Source organism: Sceloporus occidentalis, unplaced genomic scaffold (assembly GCF_023333645.1).
Source record: "Sceloporus occidentalis isolate IW3139 unplaced genomic scaffold, rSceOcc1.0.p SCAF_58, whole genome shotgun sequence".
Classification (NCBI taxonomy): domain Eukaryota; kingdom Metazoa; phylum Chordata; class Lepidosauria; order Squamata; family Phrynosomatidae; genus Sceloporus; species Sceloporus occidentalis.
Window position 1 is genome coordinate 714971 of NW_028317038.1, and position 20030 is coordinate 735000.

The 20030-nt window shown below is 40.1% G+C and overlaps 1 protein-coding gene across 1 annotated transcript in view; it reads left to right on the plus strand.

Annotated features, from left to right (window-relative positions):
- Nucleotides 1-1532: 1532 nt before the first annotated feature.
- Nucleotides 1533-20030, plus strand: part of LOC149287604 (uncharacterized) — a 28278-nt gene continuing 9780 nt past the window's right edge. Inside the window, exon 1 of the mRNA XM_089492644.1 lies at nucleotides 1533-3174. Coding sequence (XP_089348770.1) covers nucleotides 1533-3174 — 1642 coding nt within the window. The remainder of the gene's footprint in view (nucleotides 3175-20030) is intronic.

Consider the following 20030-nt stretch of genomic DNA (forward strand, 5'->3'; position numbering starts at 1 on the left):
AGTGATTATGTGAGGCTGCAAGGCAGGATTAAAGGGTAGAGACCGGTGTCACACCAACTTGTGTAGTGCATACATGGACTTGCTACTTGGTAGAGATGGTATGGCCAATTTCAGTATGAGAGGGGTTAATTTGATTGTACAGTCATGTGGTGCCAAAAGGTCTTGTGAGATAAATGTGTCCTTTGAAGCTCGGACTCCAACCGGGGCCTTCTACAGGGTGTTAGGTCCTGCAGTGGAGCTGCCGTTTTGTCTAGGTTCAAATGTAGACGACCATATGCCTGTTTCCCCCTCATAATACTGGATTCTTTGATATGCTAAGTGACCACTAGCAGTCAGGAAAACCATCTCATATCCAGGTCATATCCAACACATATCAATAATAACTCATATATTCATTATCATACCTCCTTGTGTGCATACCTAGAACGGGGAAAGCGCAGCCTACAAAAAGAGTACAAACATGACAGCGCAACGTAAACGGTTTGGAAGGAATTGTGAAGTCTATGATGGTCAGTCATATGTAGCAAGTGTGACATATCTATGGACTTCACAATTTACAGGAAATTCATAAATGCATGAATTATGGCTGTGGCGAGCACAGGAGGGACGATAAAATGAAAATAAGTTATTTTGACGGATATGTTTCCACTACTCAAGGGGGAGGTCACTTATGGTACACCTTCCCTCTGCTTATACCACCTCTGGGCCGACTTGGAAACTCGAGATGAACTGGGAAAGAGTATAAAGTTAGTGAAAGAAGATTGGTCAGTGTGCTTACTAGGGGCCAAGATCTAATTTTGAGTAAGTCGCCATCTTTCCTTGCCGGAGCCCTACGGACAGAAAAACTGTTACTTGACCATTCAGTGAGTAGTTAGGTTTTCTGTAATTTTCTCCTTTTTATTTTATCTGTTTGGTGTAAATAATCTGTTTATCATCTTTTTGTGTATGCACTGTGATTTTTTTATTCATAATAAATATTCCTTTATTAAGTTCTGCCTTTGTCTGGTAAAGACTCGCGTTACCTGAAGAGACCGTTTTATTGGTAATTTTTGTGTTAAAATATACTGTGTGGGTTGTTATAGTCTGATTCGTTTGGGGTACCAAGGCACCCCATTTCTAAATTGTCTTGGTGGTGGCAGCGTTATTTTGATATTTGTTATATCATTATAGTTAATTGCGGGTGGTATTAAGGGTGGATATTTGTATTTTTATCACTATTTTCGGTCTAGGGCAGACAGATAGTGAATTTTAACCCTTTTACCACCAGAACCAAGTCACGCGCACGCTTGGAGTAGAGTGCGTTTGTGACAAATTGGTGGCACAGCGGTGGGATAGTTAAAGATTTTTTCCATCTTTTTCGGTACCAGATTTCAGTGTTGCTGGATTTGCTAATCCAGACACTAAAAAGAAATTGTTTCTCAATTTCCAAAGGCTGAACTCAGTGCATACTTAGTATATTTACACCTCAACAGTCCCCCCCCCCTCTTTGTTTTCTTTTCTTTTGCTATCATTTGTTTGGGCCGGTGTGATAAATGGAATACCAAACACAATCCAAGAGTGCTCTGGAGCAACGTTGCCGTGAACAATGTATTCCCATCCGGGGAAAATCAAAGGATGAACTTATTCAAGCGCTTGTGGACTATGATATGCAACAAGCAGCGCGAAGTGATGCTGCAAACACTTCTGAGGGAGGCATGGTCACACGGGAGATACCTGCAGCTGATGTCGGTGACGTGCCAAGATCTGGAGATCCCTTGGACTCTTATCTACAAACTGTTTTCAAATACGTGGACTCAACAGATGCAAACCTCAGACTGCAGCTTATCCTTAAATATCAGGAGGCTGCAGAGCGCCAGGCCGAGAGAGAGACTGCAGAGCGCCAGGCGGCAAGAGAGCATGAACTAAAACTAGCAGAGTTGGAGAGGTTGAGTGCCTCACCTATCAGTGTGGTTTCAAGAGACTCTTCTGCACCCAAACCACGTGCAGAGAATTTTCCCACTTTGGACAAAGATGGGGATCTGGATGTTTTTCTGCGCAGTTTTGAAAAGGTTTGCAGGCAGTACCAATTACCAAAGGACCAGTGGGCAAAGTACCTCACCCCTGGTCTCAGAGGTCCTGCACTGGAAGCATTTGCAGAGCTACCAGCAGAATCTGACCAGGACTATGAGGCAATTAAGGCTGCACTGCAGAGACGGTACAACCTTACCCCTGAGGTGTACCGAAAGAAATTCCGGACTTTGCAAAAGCATTCCACCGAGAGCTACACTGCAGTTGTGGGACACCTGACGACGGCATTCCGGCAGTGGATTAGAGGTCTAGACATTACAACCTTAGAAAGCTTGGAAGATCTGATCATCAAGGAACAGTTTTTGCAGCTGTGCCCAGCCAATGTACAAGAATGGCTGCTGGACCGGGAGCCCAAAACAGCATTGGAAGCGGGTGAGCTGGCTGATTTCCACACCGCCAACCGAGCACAATCGGACCGGAGCAGAGGTTTTTCTACGGGAGCATCCAGCTGGAAGACCGCTACACCACGGCTTCCCATCACCCAGTCTACTATACCATCTTCTGCGTCAGTTTCTACCTCAGGGAGAGGGGGAGCTAGTGCCATTTCTACGTATGGGGATAGTCGCAGGTGTTTTATTTGTAATAAAGTGGGGCACATTAGCGCTACTTGCCCGGAGAAAAGAAATCCTACGCCATCCACAGGAGTGGGTCACCCCTCAGAATCACCATCTTCGGTGTTGTTCGTCTGCAGCGCTGAGAACACCCCCAATGTGAATATGCAACCTGTCACTGTGGGAAACAAGGTAACTGTGGGGCTCAGAGACATGGGGGCAGAAGTGACTCTTGTGCGTCCAGAGCTAGTGAGCTCTGAGGACTTTATTCCTGGCAAGACCTTAACAGTGCGGGGAATTGGAGGAGTACGTCATGCAGTGCCAATGGCACGAGTATTTTTGGATTGGGGAGCAGGGAAGGGTGTAAGAGATGTGGGGGTATCAGATAACATTCCTACTAATGTGTTACTGGGTACTGATTTGGGTAGGCTGTTGTCAAAATATATGCCGGAGGATGATACTTTTGATTTATCCAGGTCTTCTAGGGGCCCTACCATAGAAAGGGCAGTGTATAAAAATGTACCAGGGCAGCCTCATGGGGAGAGTGGGCAGAAAGGTTGTGCGTGTCTGCCTGTACTAGAACCCAGAATGTCTGAGGTGCCGTGGGAGAATGTGAAGGTTTCGCATCACTGGGAGGGAGGGCAGATTGAATCTGTGCCAGAACCAGGGATGTCTGAGGTGCTGTGTGAGAATGTGGAGGTTTTGCATCACTGGGAGGGAGGGCAGAGCGAATCTGTGCCAGAACCAGGGATGTCTGAGGTGCCGTGTGAGAATGTAGAGGTTTCGCATCACTGGGAGGGAGGGCAGAGCGAATCTGTGCCAGAACCAGGGTTGTCTGAGGTACCATGTGAGAATGTGGAGGTTTCGCATCACTGGGAGGGAGGGCAGAGCGAATCTGTGCCAGAACCAGGGGTGTCTGAGGTGCCGTTTGAGAACTTGAAGTTTTCGCATCACTGGGAGGGAGGGCAGAGTGACTCGGTGCCAGAACCAGGGATGTTTGAGGTGCTGTGTGAAAATGTGAGGGGGCCACCCTGTGAAGAAGGGCAGAGGGTGAGTGAGTGTTCCTCTGTGTCAGGATTAACTGGTTCCCAGGGTACTGTATGTATGCCTCCTTGGAGTGGAACAGGTGGAGTGACAGATGTTTCAACCATAGCTGTGGTAACCTGGCAGCAGAATAGGGGACAAAGAGAGGGCTTTTGTGCACCTGTGCCCATATTCTGTGGGACTACGAAGTCAGGACACAAGGGAGAGGGTGAAACTGGTGACCATTCTGTTATCCCTTACGAAGGGCCTACATGGTTTGGGAAGCCAGGGCGAGACACCCTAGCTACCCATCAAGTAGATTGGTTGGGGCTTGTAGCTATACCGAGCCGCATGGAGAACCAATCTGTTACTAAGGGGATGGACTATGCCCCTGGGTACCCTGAGACCATGGCCTTTTCCTGTAACAGAGCAGACAACGTAGCCGATGCTTTGAAAAGTACCTTCTGTAGGGTGGGTTTTCCCAAAGAAATACTTTATCTTAGCCGGAAACTGTTACCCAGGGAAAGAGTAGGTAGGCGCAGAGATAAGCTTGTGGCTTAATCTCTGGGCCACCATCTTATTTGGGGGAGGTGTCACACCAACTTGTGTAGTGCATACATGGACTTGCTACTTGGTAGAGATGGTATGGCCAATTTCAGTATGAGAGGGGTTAATTTGATTGTACAGTCATGTGGTGCCAAAAGGTCTTGTGAGATAAATGTGTCCTTTGAAGCTCGGACTCCAACCGGGGCCTTCTACAGGGTGTTAGGTCCTGCAGTGGAGCTGCCGTTTTGTCTAGGTTCAAATGTAGACGACCATATGCCTGTTTCCCCCTCATAATACTGGATTCTTTGATATGCTAAGTGACCACTAGCAGTCAGGAAAACCATCTCATATCCAGGTCATATCCAACACATATCAATAATAACTCATATATTCATTATCATACCTCCTTGTGTGCATACCTAGAACGGGGAAAGCGCAGCCTACAAAAAGAGTACAAACATGACAGCGCAACGTAAACGGTTTGGAAGGAATTGTGAAGTCTATGATGGTCAGTCATATGTAGCAAGTGTGACATATCTATGGACTTCACAATTTACAGGAAATTCATAAATGCATGAATTATGGCTGTGGCGAGCACAGGAGGGACGATAAAATGAAAATAAGTTATTTTGACGGATATGTTTCCACTACTCAAGGGGGAGGTCACTTATGGTACACCTTCCCTCTGCTTATACCACCTCTGGGCCGGCTTGGAAACTCGAGATGAACTGGGAAAGAGTATAAAGTTAGTGAAAGAAGATTGGTCAGTGTGCTTACTAGGGGCCAAGATCTAATTTTGAGTAAGTCGCCATCTTTCCTTGCCGGAGCCCTACGGACAGAAAAACTGTTACTTGACCATTCAGTGAGTAGTTAGGTTTTCTGTAATTTTCTCCTTTTTATTTTATCTGTTTGGTGTAAATAATCTGTTTATCATCTTTTTGTGTATGCACTGTGATTTTTTTATTCATAATAAATATTCCTTTATTAAGTTCTGCCTTTGTCTGGTAAAGACTCGCGTTACCTGAAGAGACCGTTTTATTGGTAATTTTTGTGTTAAAATATACTGTGTGGGTTGTTATAGTCTGATTCACTTGGGGTACCAAGACACCCCATTTCTAAATTGTCTTGGTGGTGGCAGCATTATTTTGATATTTGTTATATCATTATAGTTAATTGCGGGTGGTATTAAGGGTGGATATTTGTATTTTTATCACTATTTCCGGTCTAGTGCAGACAGATAGTGAATTTTAACCCTTTTACCACCAGAACCAAGTCACGCGCACGCTTGGAGTAGAGTGCGTTCGTGACAACCGGTATGCAGGAACGTACCCCAGGAATCAGCAGATAAGGCAAGTGAGAATAAGCCGAAGTCAGGAAACGAAGCCGTGGTCAGGGAAACTAGCAAGCTGCGAGGTCAAAATCCGAAGCCAGGGTCAGGAACCAAAAAATCAGGAACGCCGTTTAGTAGCCAAGGGTCGGGATATAGAGAGCAGCAGAGTAGAGGACAAGCCGGGTTTGGTACACAGGAAATCAATAGGAAAAAATCACCAAAGGGCACTAGAGCTCGAATAGAAAAACAATCACTGAGCACTGAGCTAATCTCAGTGCTCAGCTTTTAAACTTGCCGCCAGGGGGAAGCCTCGCCCCCAGCCGTGACGTCATCGGTGCGCGTACCCCGGCGTCTCCACTCGGGGGCGCATAAAGTTAGTTGAGGGCGCGCGCGCGCGCCTAGCGGCGGACATGCTGACGGAGGTGGAGGGAGCTGGAGACGCGCCGCGGGATCCGGTACCCGCGGGCATCGGGTACTCAGGTGAGTCACTTCGTCGGACCCGGGGTTGCGGACCCTGACAATATTAGAGACAAACTCGCTTAGAAATGGATATTGACAAGCGACGTTGACATTTTTAGCGTCTGTGTTACATATCTGAGTATGTACTAGGTATGAGTTGGTCAGTGTGAAAGCTGTGTTGGATGCTTAAGAGGAATTATGCTTTAAAGGTAATTATAATTATCTGTATGAACGGTACGTGTCTTATCGTTAGTTTTTTTTTAGTTTTACTTTGTAGCCACAATTATCCTATTTGCACTATTCTACTGTATGTATAGTTAATTTTACGCTGTCAAGGGACACTTTTGTTTCAGCGGATTGCTGGCCTCATAACATTTCTGGCTGCTAGAAGCCCATAGTGGGTCCTGACAGGTATTTTTTAACCTGTGAGTCCCACAACTCCAAGCCTAGGGGTGTCTTAGCCCATGCTTGGACTACCTGTCTGAGTAAGTGCCTGCCTCTTACCATTCATGGAGCTTGACAAAAACAAGGATCTCATGGGCAGAAAGACTGAAGTCTACACTGCCATCCATGTCTTGAAATTGGACGTACACAAGAAGAGGAGCAAATCTTTTTATACGTGCATCAGTAATAATACAAGTTTGTGTGTTTTTCTTTCGTTTTACTATTTTCTTCTATGCAGCTTTTAGTAGCACATATGTACCTTTAGTTTCTCCTTTAAAAATGGTAGTTGCTCCATGGTGGGCTTTCCAATTTTTACACTAAATGTTGTAGAAGTGGAGGTAAGGCTTGGTAGGAAGCAAGTAACAAAACAACAGCAACAAAAATGTTATTTGTCAAAAAAACATACAAAACAGCTTTAATCAGCAAAACAAGTGTAAATGTCCTTATATTCAGGCACAGGTCTGAACTATAAAATTCACCTTGTTTAGCAGGAGTCATGGGGAGCCAGGGTCAACAGTCCAGCTACATATAGATTAGACCAAGAATTTAACAGAGAAGGAACAAGCATCCTCCCCGCAGCACAGTTAGAGACTGAATTAATCAGTTGTTATACCTTATTAACGAGAGCCAGGTGCCCTATTTAAACTTTTGCAAACAAACACGTGTTTTAACACTCTGTAGAGAGGTCACAGGGCAATTTACATAAAATTATATTGTATGCTTATAAGACTTGCATTTTTGGAACAAAGTTCACATGGCTGAGTTTGCAATTCTTAAATTCCTAGTGCACCGACATGATTTTTTGTGACCATGCATTGCTAAAATAATGATTACCTGACAACATACACTCAAAACAAAAAATGTGCATGCAATAAACTTGAGTGATTACAACTAATAATCATTCGTTCTTTCATTTACACTATCATAAAAATGTGTAAGGAAGAAACTTAGTTCCTGCTATTGTAAGACAAGAAAGGGTTATTTGCATACCTGGGAACTTTCAGTGGCTCACCCTGAGACCCCCCCCCAAAAAAAACATTTGTTTCTGATATCGCCACAATGTCTTAATGTATCTAGTACAATTATACCAACAATATCGATCACCATAGTAATTGTAGGGTGTTACACTGGCTATGTACGTATGTGTCTATGTGTAATTATGTGGTTTTACAGCAGCTGTGTGTATGTTTGTGTGAGTGTAGAGCTGTCCCTGACCATCACCATTATTTTTAATTCAAATCTCCCCTCAACCTCAACCACCATATTCATAGCCCTCACAACCATCAACCTCCATCCTCATTCCTTCAACATAACTTCTCATCATCGTCTCCATACCCACCCAGCATTATTTTCCCAATAACTTCATAACCTGCTTTTAGTATGCCCCCTTCGTATTCATGCAAACATATTTCTCCCCTCGCCTCCCCATTCTTGGTCTCTGAATCTGGCAGCCTGCCTTTAAGTCTGCAGTGTGGTCTTGTTCTGCGCGCCTGCCGGTGAATGCTGTGCTAAATATGACGCCATATCCCGTGTTGGTGCTGACTGGCAGACACCAGTGGGTGTTTGAATAGGATGAATGTTCCTCAGTTGGTTCAGATCGCTTTTTGGGTCCACAAATATAATATAATTATATAATTGGATGGCTGACCTCAACACTGCCCCCAGGGGAGACAGACCGGGAGTATTTCCCCTGGAGAAAGCCAGAAAGTCCCCAGGTAAAAGCCAGAGAGTTCCCAGTTATGGTTATTTGGTCAGTTCACTAATGAAGTCAAGGGGTCAGTTGAATTAAGGGTTTAATTTAACTGAGATTTAAGGCTTTTGCATGCCAATACTAAAATGTTATACTCACTAATCCAAATGCATGAAGCTTTAAATTTTAAAAAGGCAAGAGTATGCAATAAATAATAAAGGATACAAAATAGGAATAGGACCTGCTTGATATTACAACATCTAAGACCAACCCTCTCCATCACATAGCTTCCTGTATAGTGATGTTCCAGCAAGCCAAGGGGACAAATCTTGTTAGACTACTAAATTCTCTGCATAAGAAGGCTGCAATCTCTCTTAAATCCAACATATTGACTATTCAGATTTATGGTGATACTGCTGATCTCAGATTAATGTGCCAAAGAAAACAAACAGCTACGGCCAGTGTATGCAGTAATAACACACAAGTTTTTTTCGGAGAGGGCTTGTCTACTGAAACACAATGGTAAGCGAATGAGTAGGTCCAGTCCCAACAGCACCTGCTGAACACATATATCCACAATGGTAATGGTTTAATTGGAATGCAAAAAGATCCATATACCGCTGGCAAATGCTATGTGGCATACAATCAGAAATGGTCATGTTTCTGTGAGCTGCTCAAAAGACTTAGACCTTCAAATAAATGTTTTAGACCTTAAAAAGTTTAGGACCCCTAAGGTTTAAATGCAAAATGTTTAGGACCCTTATTGGGTTTTAATTATATGTAGCAATATATGATTTAATGAAATAGTGATTACACAATAGATCACATTTACACTTTGCTTGGGATACCACAACTCACAAGTAAAAATGGCTATTCTGTGAAATTAACTTGGGCCTAATTTTACTCAATTTGAGTTAAAATCCTTGGTGTACTGCACCAACATGGATGTAAAATACATTGACAGCTTCATCAACTGACTCATTTCAGCAAGACTCATAAGGCGAGCAATAACAGGAAAAACTATATGAATTTATGAGAAATACTCCTAAGATTTACTCAAGTTGATTACAACACCACTCTTTACTCATCAAACATCCATAATCCTTCATGAAAATTGGATTACTCACACAATTTAACTATTCCAGTAAAAATATTCTCTTCTGGTTTAGTTCATTGTCGTTAAGACCCACTCACCTAGTGGCGTCATTCACTGATATTAAAATATTAATATTACCAGTACACGGTGTGTGAGAACTAGTCTTTTGTACTGCACATGCATGTGTCACACATACATACAACCTCCTCCTCCTAACGTTTTACATTTTTGCCTTTCGTTATGTTGCAAGGTTCCGCTCAGATTGTGCCCCACTGCAAGGTCTGTTTATTTTCAGCTCCATAGCTATTAGTGTGAACTATTTTAATAAAAATTTGTATCCACTATTATGTTATGTTCTCATATACGGCAGTTTTTCAGTTCTTTAAATCTTACTTTTTGTCGCAATCAAAAACTGAAACTGAGTTTGTTGAACATCTGTAAATACTTCACTAGAAATAATTTTTCTATAGAAACTCACTTGTGTGAATATACAAAGCCTATGGGTTGCTAATTGTTAAAACTATAAAGAAGCAGTATACTCAAACAAGGAAAATGTCACAGGGGAAGACATTATCAATTGCTTTATATAGCAGGTCATATTCCAAAGCACAGCAAAATGGAGAAACGACATGAGTACTAGATCACCAAACAGTGACTGCAGGGTGCTGGCTGAAGGATCCTGCCAGCAGATCCTTTCTGTACACACAGATAACTGTGCAGCTTCCACTCTTACTTAGTGCAACGTGAAATTACATATGCGTCACATGTCAGGAAGTGAGAAGCTTCCTTTGCCATCACTGATTATATGCCAAAACTGGTGTCTGTCTGAATGTCTGCAAATGCTCCTGCTGCCAGAAGGACCTCATGCACCAAGTGTGCCCCAATCCTGGCCTACACATCATAAAACACAGTAAGCACTGTGCAGGCAATTTACCACCAGGGGACCTAGGGGAGGCTTCATCCTTCATCCTTGTCTTGTGCGGAGTGTTTGTGAATGCTCAGCTTGTTAATCCACAACAATGGTTCTTCCAATTGATTTTACAGCTTTCTGGATCATTCATGATCAATGGATCTCCCCGATTGGTCCCATGCTCCCCACTCCCCGATGTGTCCCATGAAAACCAGGACTGTTGGGATTCTTGAGAGGTGACACTGACAAAGATAAACCATAGAGTAACAGAGAGGAAAGTATCCACAAGGTCATATGTAGCATCTCATGTCAGCATGACTCAGAAAGTAGGATCATATAAATTATTTTAATAGGAGAAGGAACTACCAGAAAAAGCATGTGCACATAAAACAGCATGGCTCTTTATTATAGAAGGAGAAAATCTTTTTTTTTAGGACAGGGATAAGATATTACCCCTAAACTATTTATACAGCAATAGCGATATTGCTATAGTAACTTTACTAGTATTTATATTTATGAATGCATTGTAATGTAACTAATACCATCGCTAAAAAGACTGAACACGCATATACACATATTCAGAATATCTGTAAAAATATTTGTCATCTCCATTACAATACACAGACACAATTAACAATAATTGATGATACATTTATACACATAAAAAAGGACACTACATGTAGAAGCCCAAAAAGGAATAGAGAAAATGAAAAATGCAAAGGAACAATAGGTGGAAGCGGTACAGACAGAATTCAGAATAGTGAAGATAAAATGTTTGGTTCAATTGAATTGGTTTATAACTAAATGAATATAAACATCAATATATCTATGTAGGCTGGCTCATAAAACTGACATAACATAGCTATATCACCAATAAAAGTTAATTCATATATTTACAGTAACACATACAGAAAAAGCAAAGAACAGACTGCACTACAAAAAAAATCAGTTACTTGGAGAGAATACTGGTAATACTACAGTGACCAAGCAACATGGTCCTAAATGTTTCAAATGGCCAAAGCTTTAGTCGTCGTGGCCTTAAAATAAACTTTTAAATGCCATTGTGAACTATTTATAGATGGTTTCTAAGAAGGATAATGTATTTCAGCAATTTAGAATGGTCTGTTATTTATATACATGTTATTAATTATGCAGTATTGAATCTGTAGAACATTATGACAAACTCATACCCCCAAACATTACGAGCTCTGAGAAAAGAGGTAAATCAGGAAAGGAAAGAAGGGAAAGGGTTAGGGTTATATTTGAATATATGACACTCATATTGTGTCATAAAGTTGATCAGGACTTCGCTACTCTCAGCATATTTTCTGAATCTTGAAATATTTTTTACATCCCCTGCTGTCCTTGAATAAATAACTACACTGTATGCAACAGTATTATTTCAGTAGTCCCATTTTGACATCAAAGTATTCTGATGATGTCACAGAGTTTTGGGCAGACTTGAAACATTATTTGTTTTATAGAAGTTCAGTGAGTAGTCCTACAGCTATAAGGCTGTATTTAGAAGATAGGGTTGCAGCCACATTTAGGGTACGTTACCTACCCTGTTATCACATACCTCTTTTTACACAACCTATTAAACTTATTAAATATATAAATAATAATTGTAAAACAATTAATAAGAAATGTTTAGAAGGATTCCATACATGACAAGGGTATCTTCTAGTTTACACCACAGGGAATCTCTAGAAATGTTGCACCGATATTTGATTAAAAGCATTCTATAGATATGTTCATGCATTACATATATAGATATAAAAAAAAAATGCCACTTGGATATTATTTTGGGACCTTTTTAATTTCTGCTTTGAATGTAAGCACATGCCATGCTGTGAATTTGGAGTCATGCTTGCTGATATTGATGGCATATACAATCAGAGAAAATCTGGAGAGCATGTACTTGGTAGGGGATACCAGTCAGAGAAGAAAGCTCCAAATTACAGAATTTCAGGTCTCTCAATGTTTTAAACTGTTTGATATGTATATATGAGTGTTATAGAAGTATTGTAGTTTCCTAGAAAATGTGCCAATAAGATATATTAGGTCTGGGTACCAGGCCAATTACAAGGGCCAAAAAAATGTAATAATCCTGACCATTAATGTGCCTAAAGTGGACGACACTGAACCAAGAATATAATTGTAAATAAGAACCATTCGTCCCATCTTGTCTGCCAATTGCTTCTGCTTTAAAGACACAAACGGGTGAAGAAAGCCATCTACGTTCGCTTTCTGCACCCAAACAGTGTTGCTGTAATGCCTTGATAAAAATATAGTATTGGCTTGAATAATGGCCAAACTCGAATATTGGCTGCCCCCTTAAAGTTTGGTGCTATTTTAAAGAAAATTATATTTTTAAAGAAAAAACACTGGGGTTCCTAACAAAAAGGGCCCAGTGACTGCTCACTGTCACTACCTAGCTTGCCCCTTTTGCCCTGCAACAGGGTGGATCAGCAAAGGAGCAATGGCTGGTATAACTTCACCAACTAGATGCTAGCGGCTGTCATTTTTCCAAAGTTTTAGTAATTTGCCCTTTCACTTAATATGTATTTTAAAAAAAGAACAACATTATTACTAAACAGTGTAGAAAAAAAAGTATCTTAAAATGACAGTATCTACAGCCTTCAAGGAATAGACTTTGCCATCCCCAAATAAAACCTCCAGAAGCAGTAACAATAAAAAAGTTTTTGTGCTTTGTACTTTAAAATGTACAGTACCGAGACTGTCCATGGTGTATTAGTGTCAGGCATTTGACTTATGTGGAAAGCATGAACTTGGACAGTTACTTCTCATCCTCTTCCTCTTGATCCTATGATAAAGCAACTTCGACAAAACATTAACTGCATTCTCTTACAAGGTTAAGCAAACTACACTTTGTTAATCTATTATTTTATTATTTTATCTGGAAGTTTAATCTTGCAAAGACCACACAACTGCATTGTGCCAGATGACAATAAAGTATTCCCTACAACTTTATAATTCCTGGAAGAGTTTCAACAGTTCGACATTAATTATGCATTTGGTTATAAAACTATAAAAATCAGCATGTGTATGAGTATGTGGAACAGCACTTTTAATCTGTATTCATGAAAGCAAAGGTTATAAGAAACTCCAGCTCATTAAGCTTTGTTTCAGTTTCAACAGTTGGAAACTGTTATTAGATTTTAAAAAGGAGCATTAACATGAATATAACATAAGGAATAATAATGTTACTATTGTATGTGATATGGATTAACATGAATGATTATCGATTACTTAAAAACTTTGTATGTAGCAAATTTCTAATTAAATAAAAACACTACATCAGATTTGTTTTTACAGGAGTCTTATAAACAATGTTATTAATACTGTAACAAATTTCTTATGTGTCAGTCTATATACTGTGCCAAGGCACCAGGTCTCATTTAAGGTAAATCTGCTATTTTCTCAGATAATCTGGACATTTTATCCTTTGCATGTCCAGATTATTTCTTTCTAAAGCGTGTAAAAGCTGCTTGGCTTTGATAGGCATAAGAAAAAGGGTGAGGAGAAGGCCAAGGCTTCTGGGCAGGAAAGGGTTTATTATGCAAGTTTTCCCTTATTTGCCACAAAACATCTCTCCTGAGCTGCAACAGTGCTTACATTTGCACCTAAGAAACTCTCAGCACATTTACTCTGGAAAACAAAAAGCATAATCTCTACTTCATGTTCATAAATATATAGTATGGTGCTAAAACCTAAGCAGGAGACAAACACACTTTAAGAACTGTGCAGGAGCAGACTGTGGCCCTGGCATTTTAAAGCCTGCACTCTTCAAGTGACATATCTGCAGCCACTGCAGTCCCATGATATGCCTTTTAACCCCCTATATGCCAGAGTGGTATAAGGCATTTCTGGAGGCAGAGTGGCATATAGGGGGTATAAGGCATTTCTGGAGGCAGAGTGGCATATAGGGGGTTAAAAGGCATATCATGGGGCAGAGTGGCATATAGGAGGGTATAAGGTATATCAGGGAGGCAGAGTGGCATACAGGGGGGTATAAGGCATTTTTGAGGGGCAGAGTGGCAAGCCTGGGGACAGATGTGCATAACTGGGGGGGGCAGGTTGGCAAATAAAAGGAAATAAAAACAAAATACAAAAATACATAGCTTTTATTAAATATGAAAAAATAGTTTACATGAATTAATAAAGAAATAAAAGTTTCTTACAAGAATATCGTGAAGAATAATATGATCATTGTTTTGTTCCACTTAATAAAATGGAACTTTTTCATCTAAAAATGTTTGCAGTAGCAAATGTTTTGATTCCATTATGTCTAATGTTTTTAATTCATTAGGGCCTTTAAACACATTTTAATACAAATAATGTGATAAAAAGAATGTTTTATAGTTATTTGTATGGCAAATAGTGTGACTCGGGTATGTATAAGGGGTGCTTGTGGGTATAAGAGCTTGACCACGAGATAAACTATATGGGGCTGGTCTCCAAATGTTTCCAGGGCTGCTTTTCATTCCCAGTCCGGCCCTGCCCCTGATATATAATTTTCCGGGTTTCTAGTAACGAAAAATAGATATCTTTTAAACCGTGTAACCAAATTTTAATTTAACACATTACATAAATATAATTCTTTTTAAATATATAGTAAATAATGTAGGCAGTAACTGCAAAATAATAGCATTTAAAAAAAGCCTTTCTTGTCCTATTAAAAACAATATATATGTTTTGTGTGAGTGCAGTAAATGAGAATGAAGGAAACACCTACAGCTAAACACAAACACCGCAGAAATGTTAAAACAGCCTCACTCAGGAAGAGTACAAAAAATTAAACCAGTTAAAGTTTATGTCTACGAGCTGCACTTCTGCTGGCATAAATATAAATTGTAAGGACTGTTTCATAATAATGTTTACTGCATTTAATAAATTAAAGAAGTTTAAATAAATAACATTTACTTAAAACATAATACTGCTTTCTATAATAACAACACACAGGTCCAAAGTGAATACTTTCTGCAAAGTGAAATGTATTTACATCCTCTGCCTCTGAGTCTCCGTTACTGCAAAGTGATCAATGACTCCAGCAAAGCAATATTCATTTTTAATGCTGAGCCAGACATTAATGGTGGTACAGTATAACTCCCATGTCTATATACCAAGCCACACATTGCAAGTGGTACAGCATAACCGCCATCACTTTATACTGAGCCAGGCACTGATTGTGCTACATCTTAACTCCCTTCACTCTATACAGAGTCAGACTTTGACAGTAGTACAACATAACTTCCATCCCTGTATACTGAGCCAGTTATTGAGGTGGTACGGCATTACTCCCATAGCTACATACTGAGGCAGACATTGCCGGTGGTACAGCATAACGGCCATCACTTAAGACTGAGAAAGGCACTGATTGTGGTATACTTTAACTCCCATCACTCTATATTGAGCCAGGCACTGATTATGGCACACATTAACTCCCATCACTATACACTGAGCCAGACATTGACAGTGGTACAGCATAACCCCCATCACTTTATACTGATCTAGACATTGACAGGAGACTCCCTGTGAAACAGAGGTGGAATACCAGATGATGGATGATAAATATACCACTAATAGCTGAGATCACTTCCATTCCTTAATTAAGGGCTAGCACAATCGATCTGCCTTTATCAAAAACAATGCAAACTATTCTGGTGAGCTCAGCTGTTTTTCATCACATATTTGCAACAATGCAGAACCATGCCAAACCCTCAAACCTAAAAACCTGTACACAAAGCCACCAAAAGAGGAAGTTATGGGGGAACCCAGAGGATTTCCCTGTACGCTGGATTTGAAAGTCTGAATATTCAAAGGATGACGAAATAATTCGATAACAGAGAGGTCTGTTTGTTCTAGCATGTTAAACAGGTAGCAGGCAAACTGAAAAATTTACATAGAATTAGTCACAAGAAAAAATGGCATCGTATAGGTATTAGTACACACAAACCTGTTCTGTAGTCTCACATCTGCTTACTTGTACAGTAATACTACATGGGTCGCTGAATCCCCACTCAATGCCATAAAACCCCTTAAATGTTGTTCTTTTGTATGTTTATCTCCAAGACCATTGCAAAAAACATACTCATTGACACGTGTTCTACTCTGTTCCTCTTTCTTAAAATTTTAAATTCTGAGGCATATTGTAACAATGAAACAGAAAATGAATTAGGAATCCTAGATTTTAGGAGAAGACTTCACACTGAAGATGTAGCAGGTATATTATAGAGTAAAAGAAGGGCCAGAGGGTGAAAAAATGCATTGGTCAAGTAATTTTCTCTACAGGGACCATTTAGTTCCAGTAGTAATTCAATATATTGATCCCCAACCACAAAACAATATCAGTAACTTTAAATAGTGACTTGATAATTATGCCAAATTGTGGCTTCAGATGGAATTTTATGCTCATTCATAAATTCTGTTGCACTGAGACCATGTCATTATTAGCTTGAATCATTTTGTAATTACAGTTTTGTAAGTCCAGTGTGTAACATTGTGATGCTGTGTACTTTACCAAGACCACTTACCCCTTAGCGCACAGAGTGATATACAGCTTCAAATGCATTTGTTTTCTAGCATACTTCCCAAAATGTAACATTTGGTTTGAAGCCCTTGGTATATTAAACTACTTTCTAAAAATTATCTAAGTGCTTTTGTCTGAGTGATGCACGAGAATTGTTCATGTTCAGAGCTTAATCTAATATATTTTGTGATTTTGGTGTGATTTAACCGAGTTAATTCAGTTGGTACAGTTTGGTAAATGAATCAGGATGTCATCTTAACACACACTCTGCACCTTTAAGCTGATTTTCCTGTGGTTAACTAAAACCTAAAATACTAAGAATCTCCCTTGTGATGATTCACAATTCTATGCAATGTGTTGTGGGAATTCCAAAAATAACTGGTTTCTCTTTAGGCGTGCCGCCCTTAATGTGCTTTTCAAGTGGCTCTGCAATTTTCATTTATAACTGCAAAAAATAATGGTAAATTGCAATAGGCATTGTCCATGCTTAGGTAATATTTGGAGTTAATACAAAATGTGTCACATGCCCCATTCTCCTGCAGGACTATATCGCCAAATATTGATGTGCCTTTCTGATGGATCTCTTGGAGAGAGCAGAGTCTACCTCCAGGGACACCACACCAGATGACGCCAAAGCTGGAAGAAACAGGAGTAGGGCCAGGAGATAAAGGCCTCCTTCCAGGCTGAGCCCCAGTCCATCCCATCGGATATGTGGAAGAGGATGGCGCAGCAAGCAATGTGCAGGGGAGCATAGGCGACACAACAGCAGGCCACACAAATGACAGTAGCTTACCAGGAGGAAGTTTCGGAGGTGAGCAGGTCCGGGTGCCACGGGTGAGCATGGAAGGGCAAAGGCCTCTTCACATCGCAATGTAGGCCTGAAGCCTTCCGGTAGAAGAGAGGAACCAAGACAAGGGTCAACGATTGTCCTGCATGCGGGGTGGTTTTAAATATGAACAGCATTTTTATTCAAAAATTGAGGTCAAATCATGATTAAGATTTCATATGCAGGACGAGGGTGGGCTGGGTTGCAGGCCCTTTTTTGTTCCCTCCACTCCCTAATTTCAGATTATCCCAGTTGGGGCTGATACGTAAGAAGGAAGACAGGAAGTATACACTCATCCATCATTTATCATAACTGGCTGGGTCATCAATCAGTGGTGAAATAGATAAGGCATTCTTGCCTTATGAACTGGTTTCTCCCAGTACGTGCCTTCCTGGAGGCCTAGAGATGCAGGACAGGTTAATGGTGTGGGTTAGGGTGGTCTGGGTTCATTCTGGAATGATACACATGTATAATACTACAGCACAAAGTACCTCAGTCCCTTGAATGCAATGTGCATGAAACCCAGGCCACTTAATCAGAATTCATGTCACAAAAAGGTAAGATGCCGTACAACAGAAGCAGAAATAGGTCAGAGTACGAGGAGTCTGGCATGAAGAATATGCAATTTCATGGAGTACAGGGGATCTCCAATGAATTATTTATTTAGATGGGACCAACTCTTCAGCCAATACACTGTTGAATTGAATACATTGTATCCAGCAGACACGTGGAGCTCCTCTACACTTTGCTTTCATATCGGTGATGGCTATTTTGTGGCTATCCCAATTTAGTAATCATGGCATAACATAATGGGTGTGGTTTTGGTGGTGGAGGGGAGGGGCAGAATTTCATCCTTGGATCAGGTACTCCTTTACTTTATTTCCATAAAAAGGCAAAACAAAAAACTTACAACTTGCTTGCAACAAAATGTATCATGCAGTGTCCATCTTTGTGGACATAATCTAGCCTTGTGTGTTTTGGCTTTATCTTGTTACAAAACAAATTAGACTCTTAAAGACCAGGCTGTTTTATTTTTTTTACCCTTCGTTACCAAGGCACTTGTGTTTACACTCTCATTTAGTGTACCCACACAAGTTATATATTGTTTTTTCAGGACAAGGGCTTTCTTCAGATAATTTTCTATAAAAAAAAAAAAAAATTGAAAAAAGCACTTTTTCTCACTTTTATTTAAAAAAAAACATGTACTCATGTACAAAAACTAATGAAAAAACCTGTTAAATAGATTCCACTATTTATCCTGAGTTTAGAAATACCCAATGTTTTTATGTTTTTTTGCTTTTTTTTTGTGTGCAAGGGCAATGACAAAAAGTAGCATTTTGCTATTTCAAAACCATTTTTTTTCCAAATCTGGTCATTCTGCCCCATGTGCTATTTTGGACATCTTTGAAGCCGACCAATGCAATTTACTCCCATCAAACCATATATTTTTAAAAACTAGACACCCCAAGGTACTTCAGATCCTGGGATTTTAACCATTCCCATGCACAAGATTCTACCACCATCATTTGCCAAAGTTTGTGGTAGTCATTTTTTTGAAAAACAAATTCACATAAATTGCAATTCAGGTATGAATTTATAGCTTCTTGTATATGTCACTGTCAAACAACACCACAATATGTGTTCAGCTACATCTCCCATTTACAGTGATATAACCCAAGCATAGGTTTGTTGGGTTGTTTGGGAGGTAAAACACCACATTTTGGAAGTGCACATTTTTCAACTTGCAACTTTGACATCTGGTCCTTCTGCCCCCATGTCCTAATTGGGACATATTTGAAGCCGGTCAGTTCAATTTAACGCATCAAATCATATATTTTTGAGAACTAGACACCCCAGGGTATTTTAAATGCTGGTATTTTTAACTCTTTCCATGCACTAATTTTACCACCAGCCATTGTCAAAATTTGTGGGGGTATTTTTTTGTTTTTTTTCTCACACACATTGTACCGCAGGTATGAATTTACCACTTCTGATATATCTCACGGTCAAACAACACCTCAATATGTGTTCAGCAACATCTTCTGAGTACAGTGATACTCAGTAGACACCCCTTGGATATTTGAAATGCTAGTATTTTAACACTTTCCATGTCCAGGATTTTTGGGAAGATACAGCGCTAATTTTAGCACTTGCTCATTTATTCATTTTTTTATATTTTACTAATCATATTGTAATTAGAAAGCTGAGTTCCATTGACTTGCATGGTTGAATGCAGTACCTGAGCCCAGAGTTCTCTCGAGTGTCTGGAGAGACCCTTTTGGAAACTTGTTTATTTTTTAAAGGATGCCACCATCTTGCTAGAGGCAAAATCTCTCACAGTGGCGCTTTCTACTGTAAGCTTGTTTAATGCCAGGATGTCTCTGGTCATTAAGGGTTAAAATCACATAAATGAGCACACTGATAAATGCTAAACAATATATATATATATATATATATACACACGGTACTGTGGAAAACATTTTAGGCATGTGTGAAAAAATGCTGTAAAGGAGGAATACTTTCAAAAATATACAT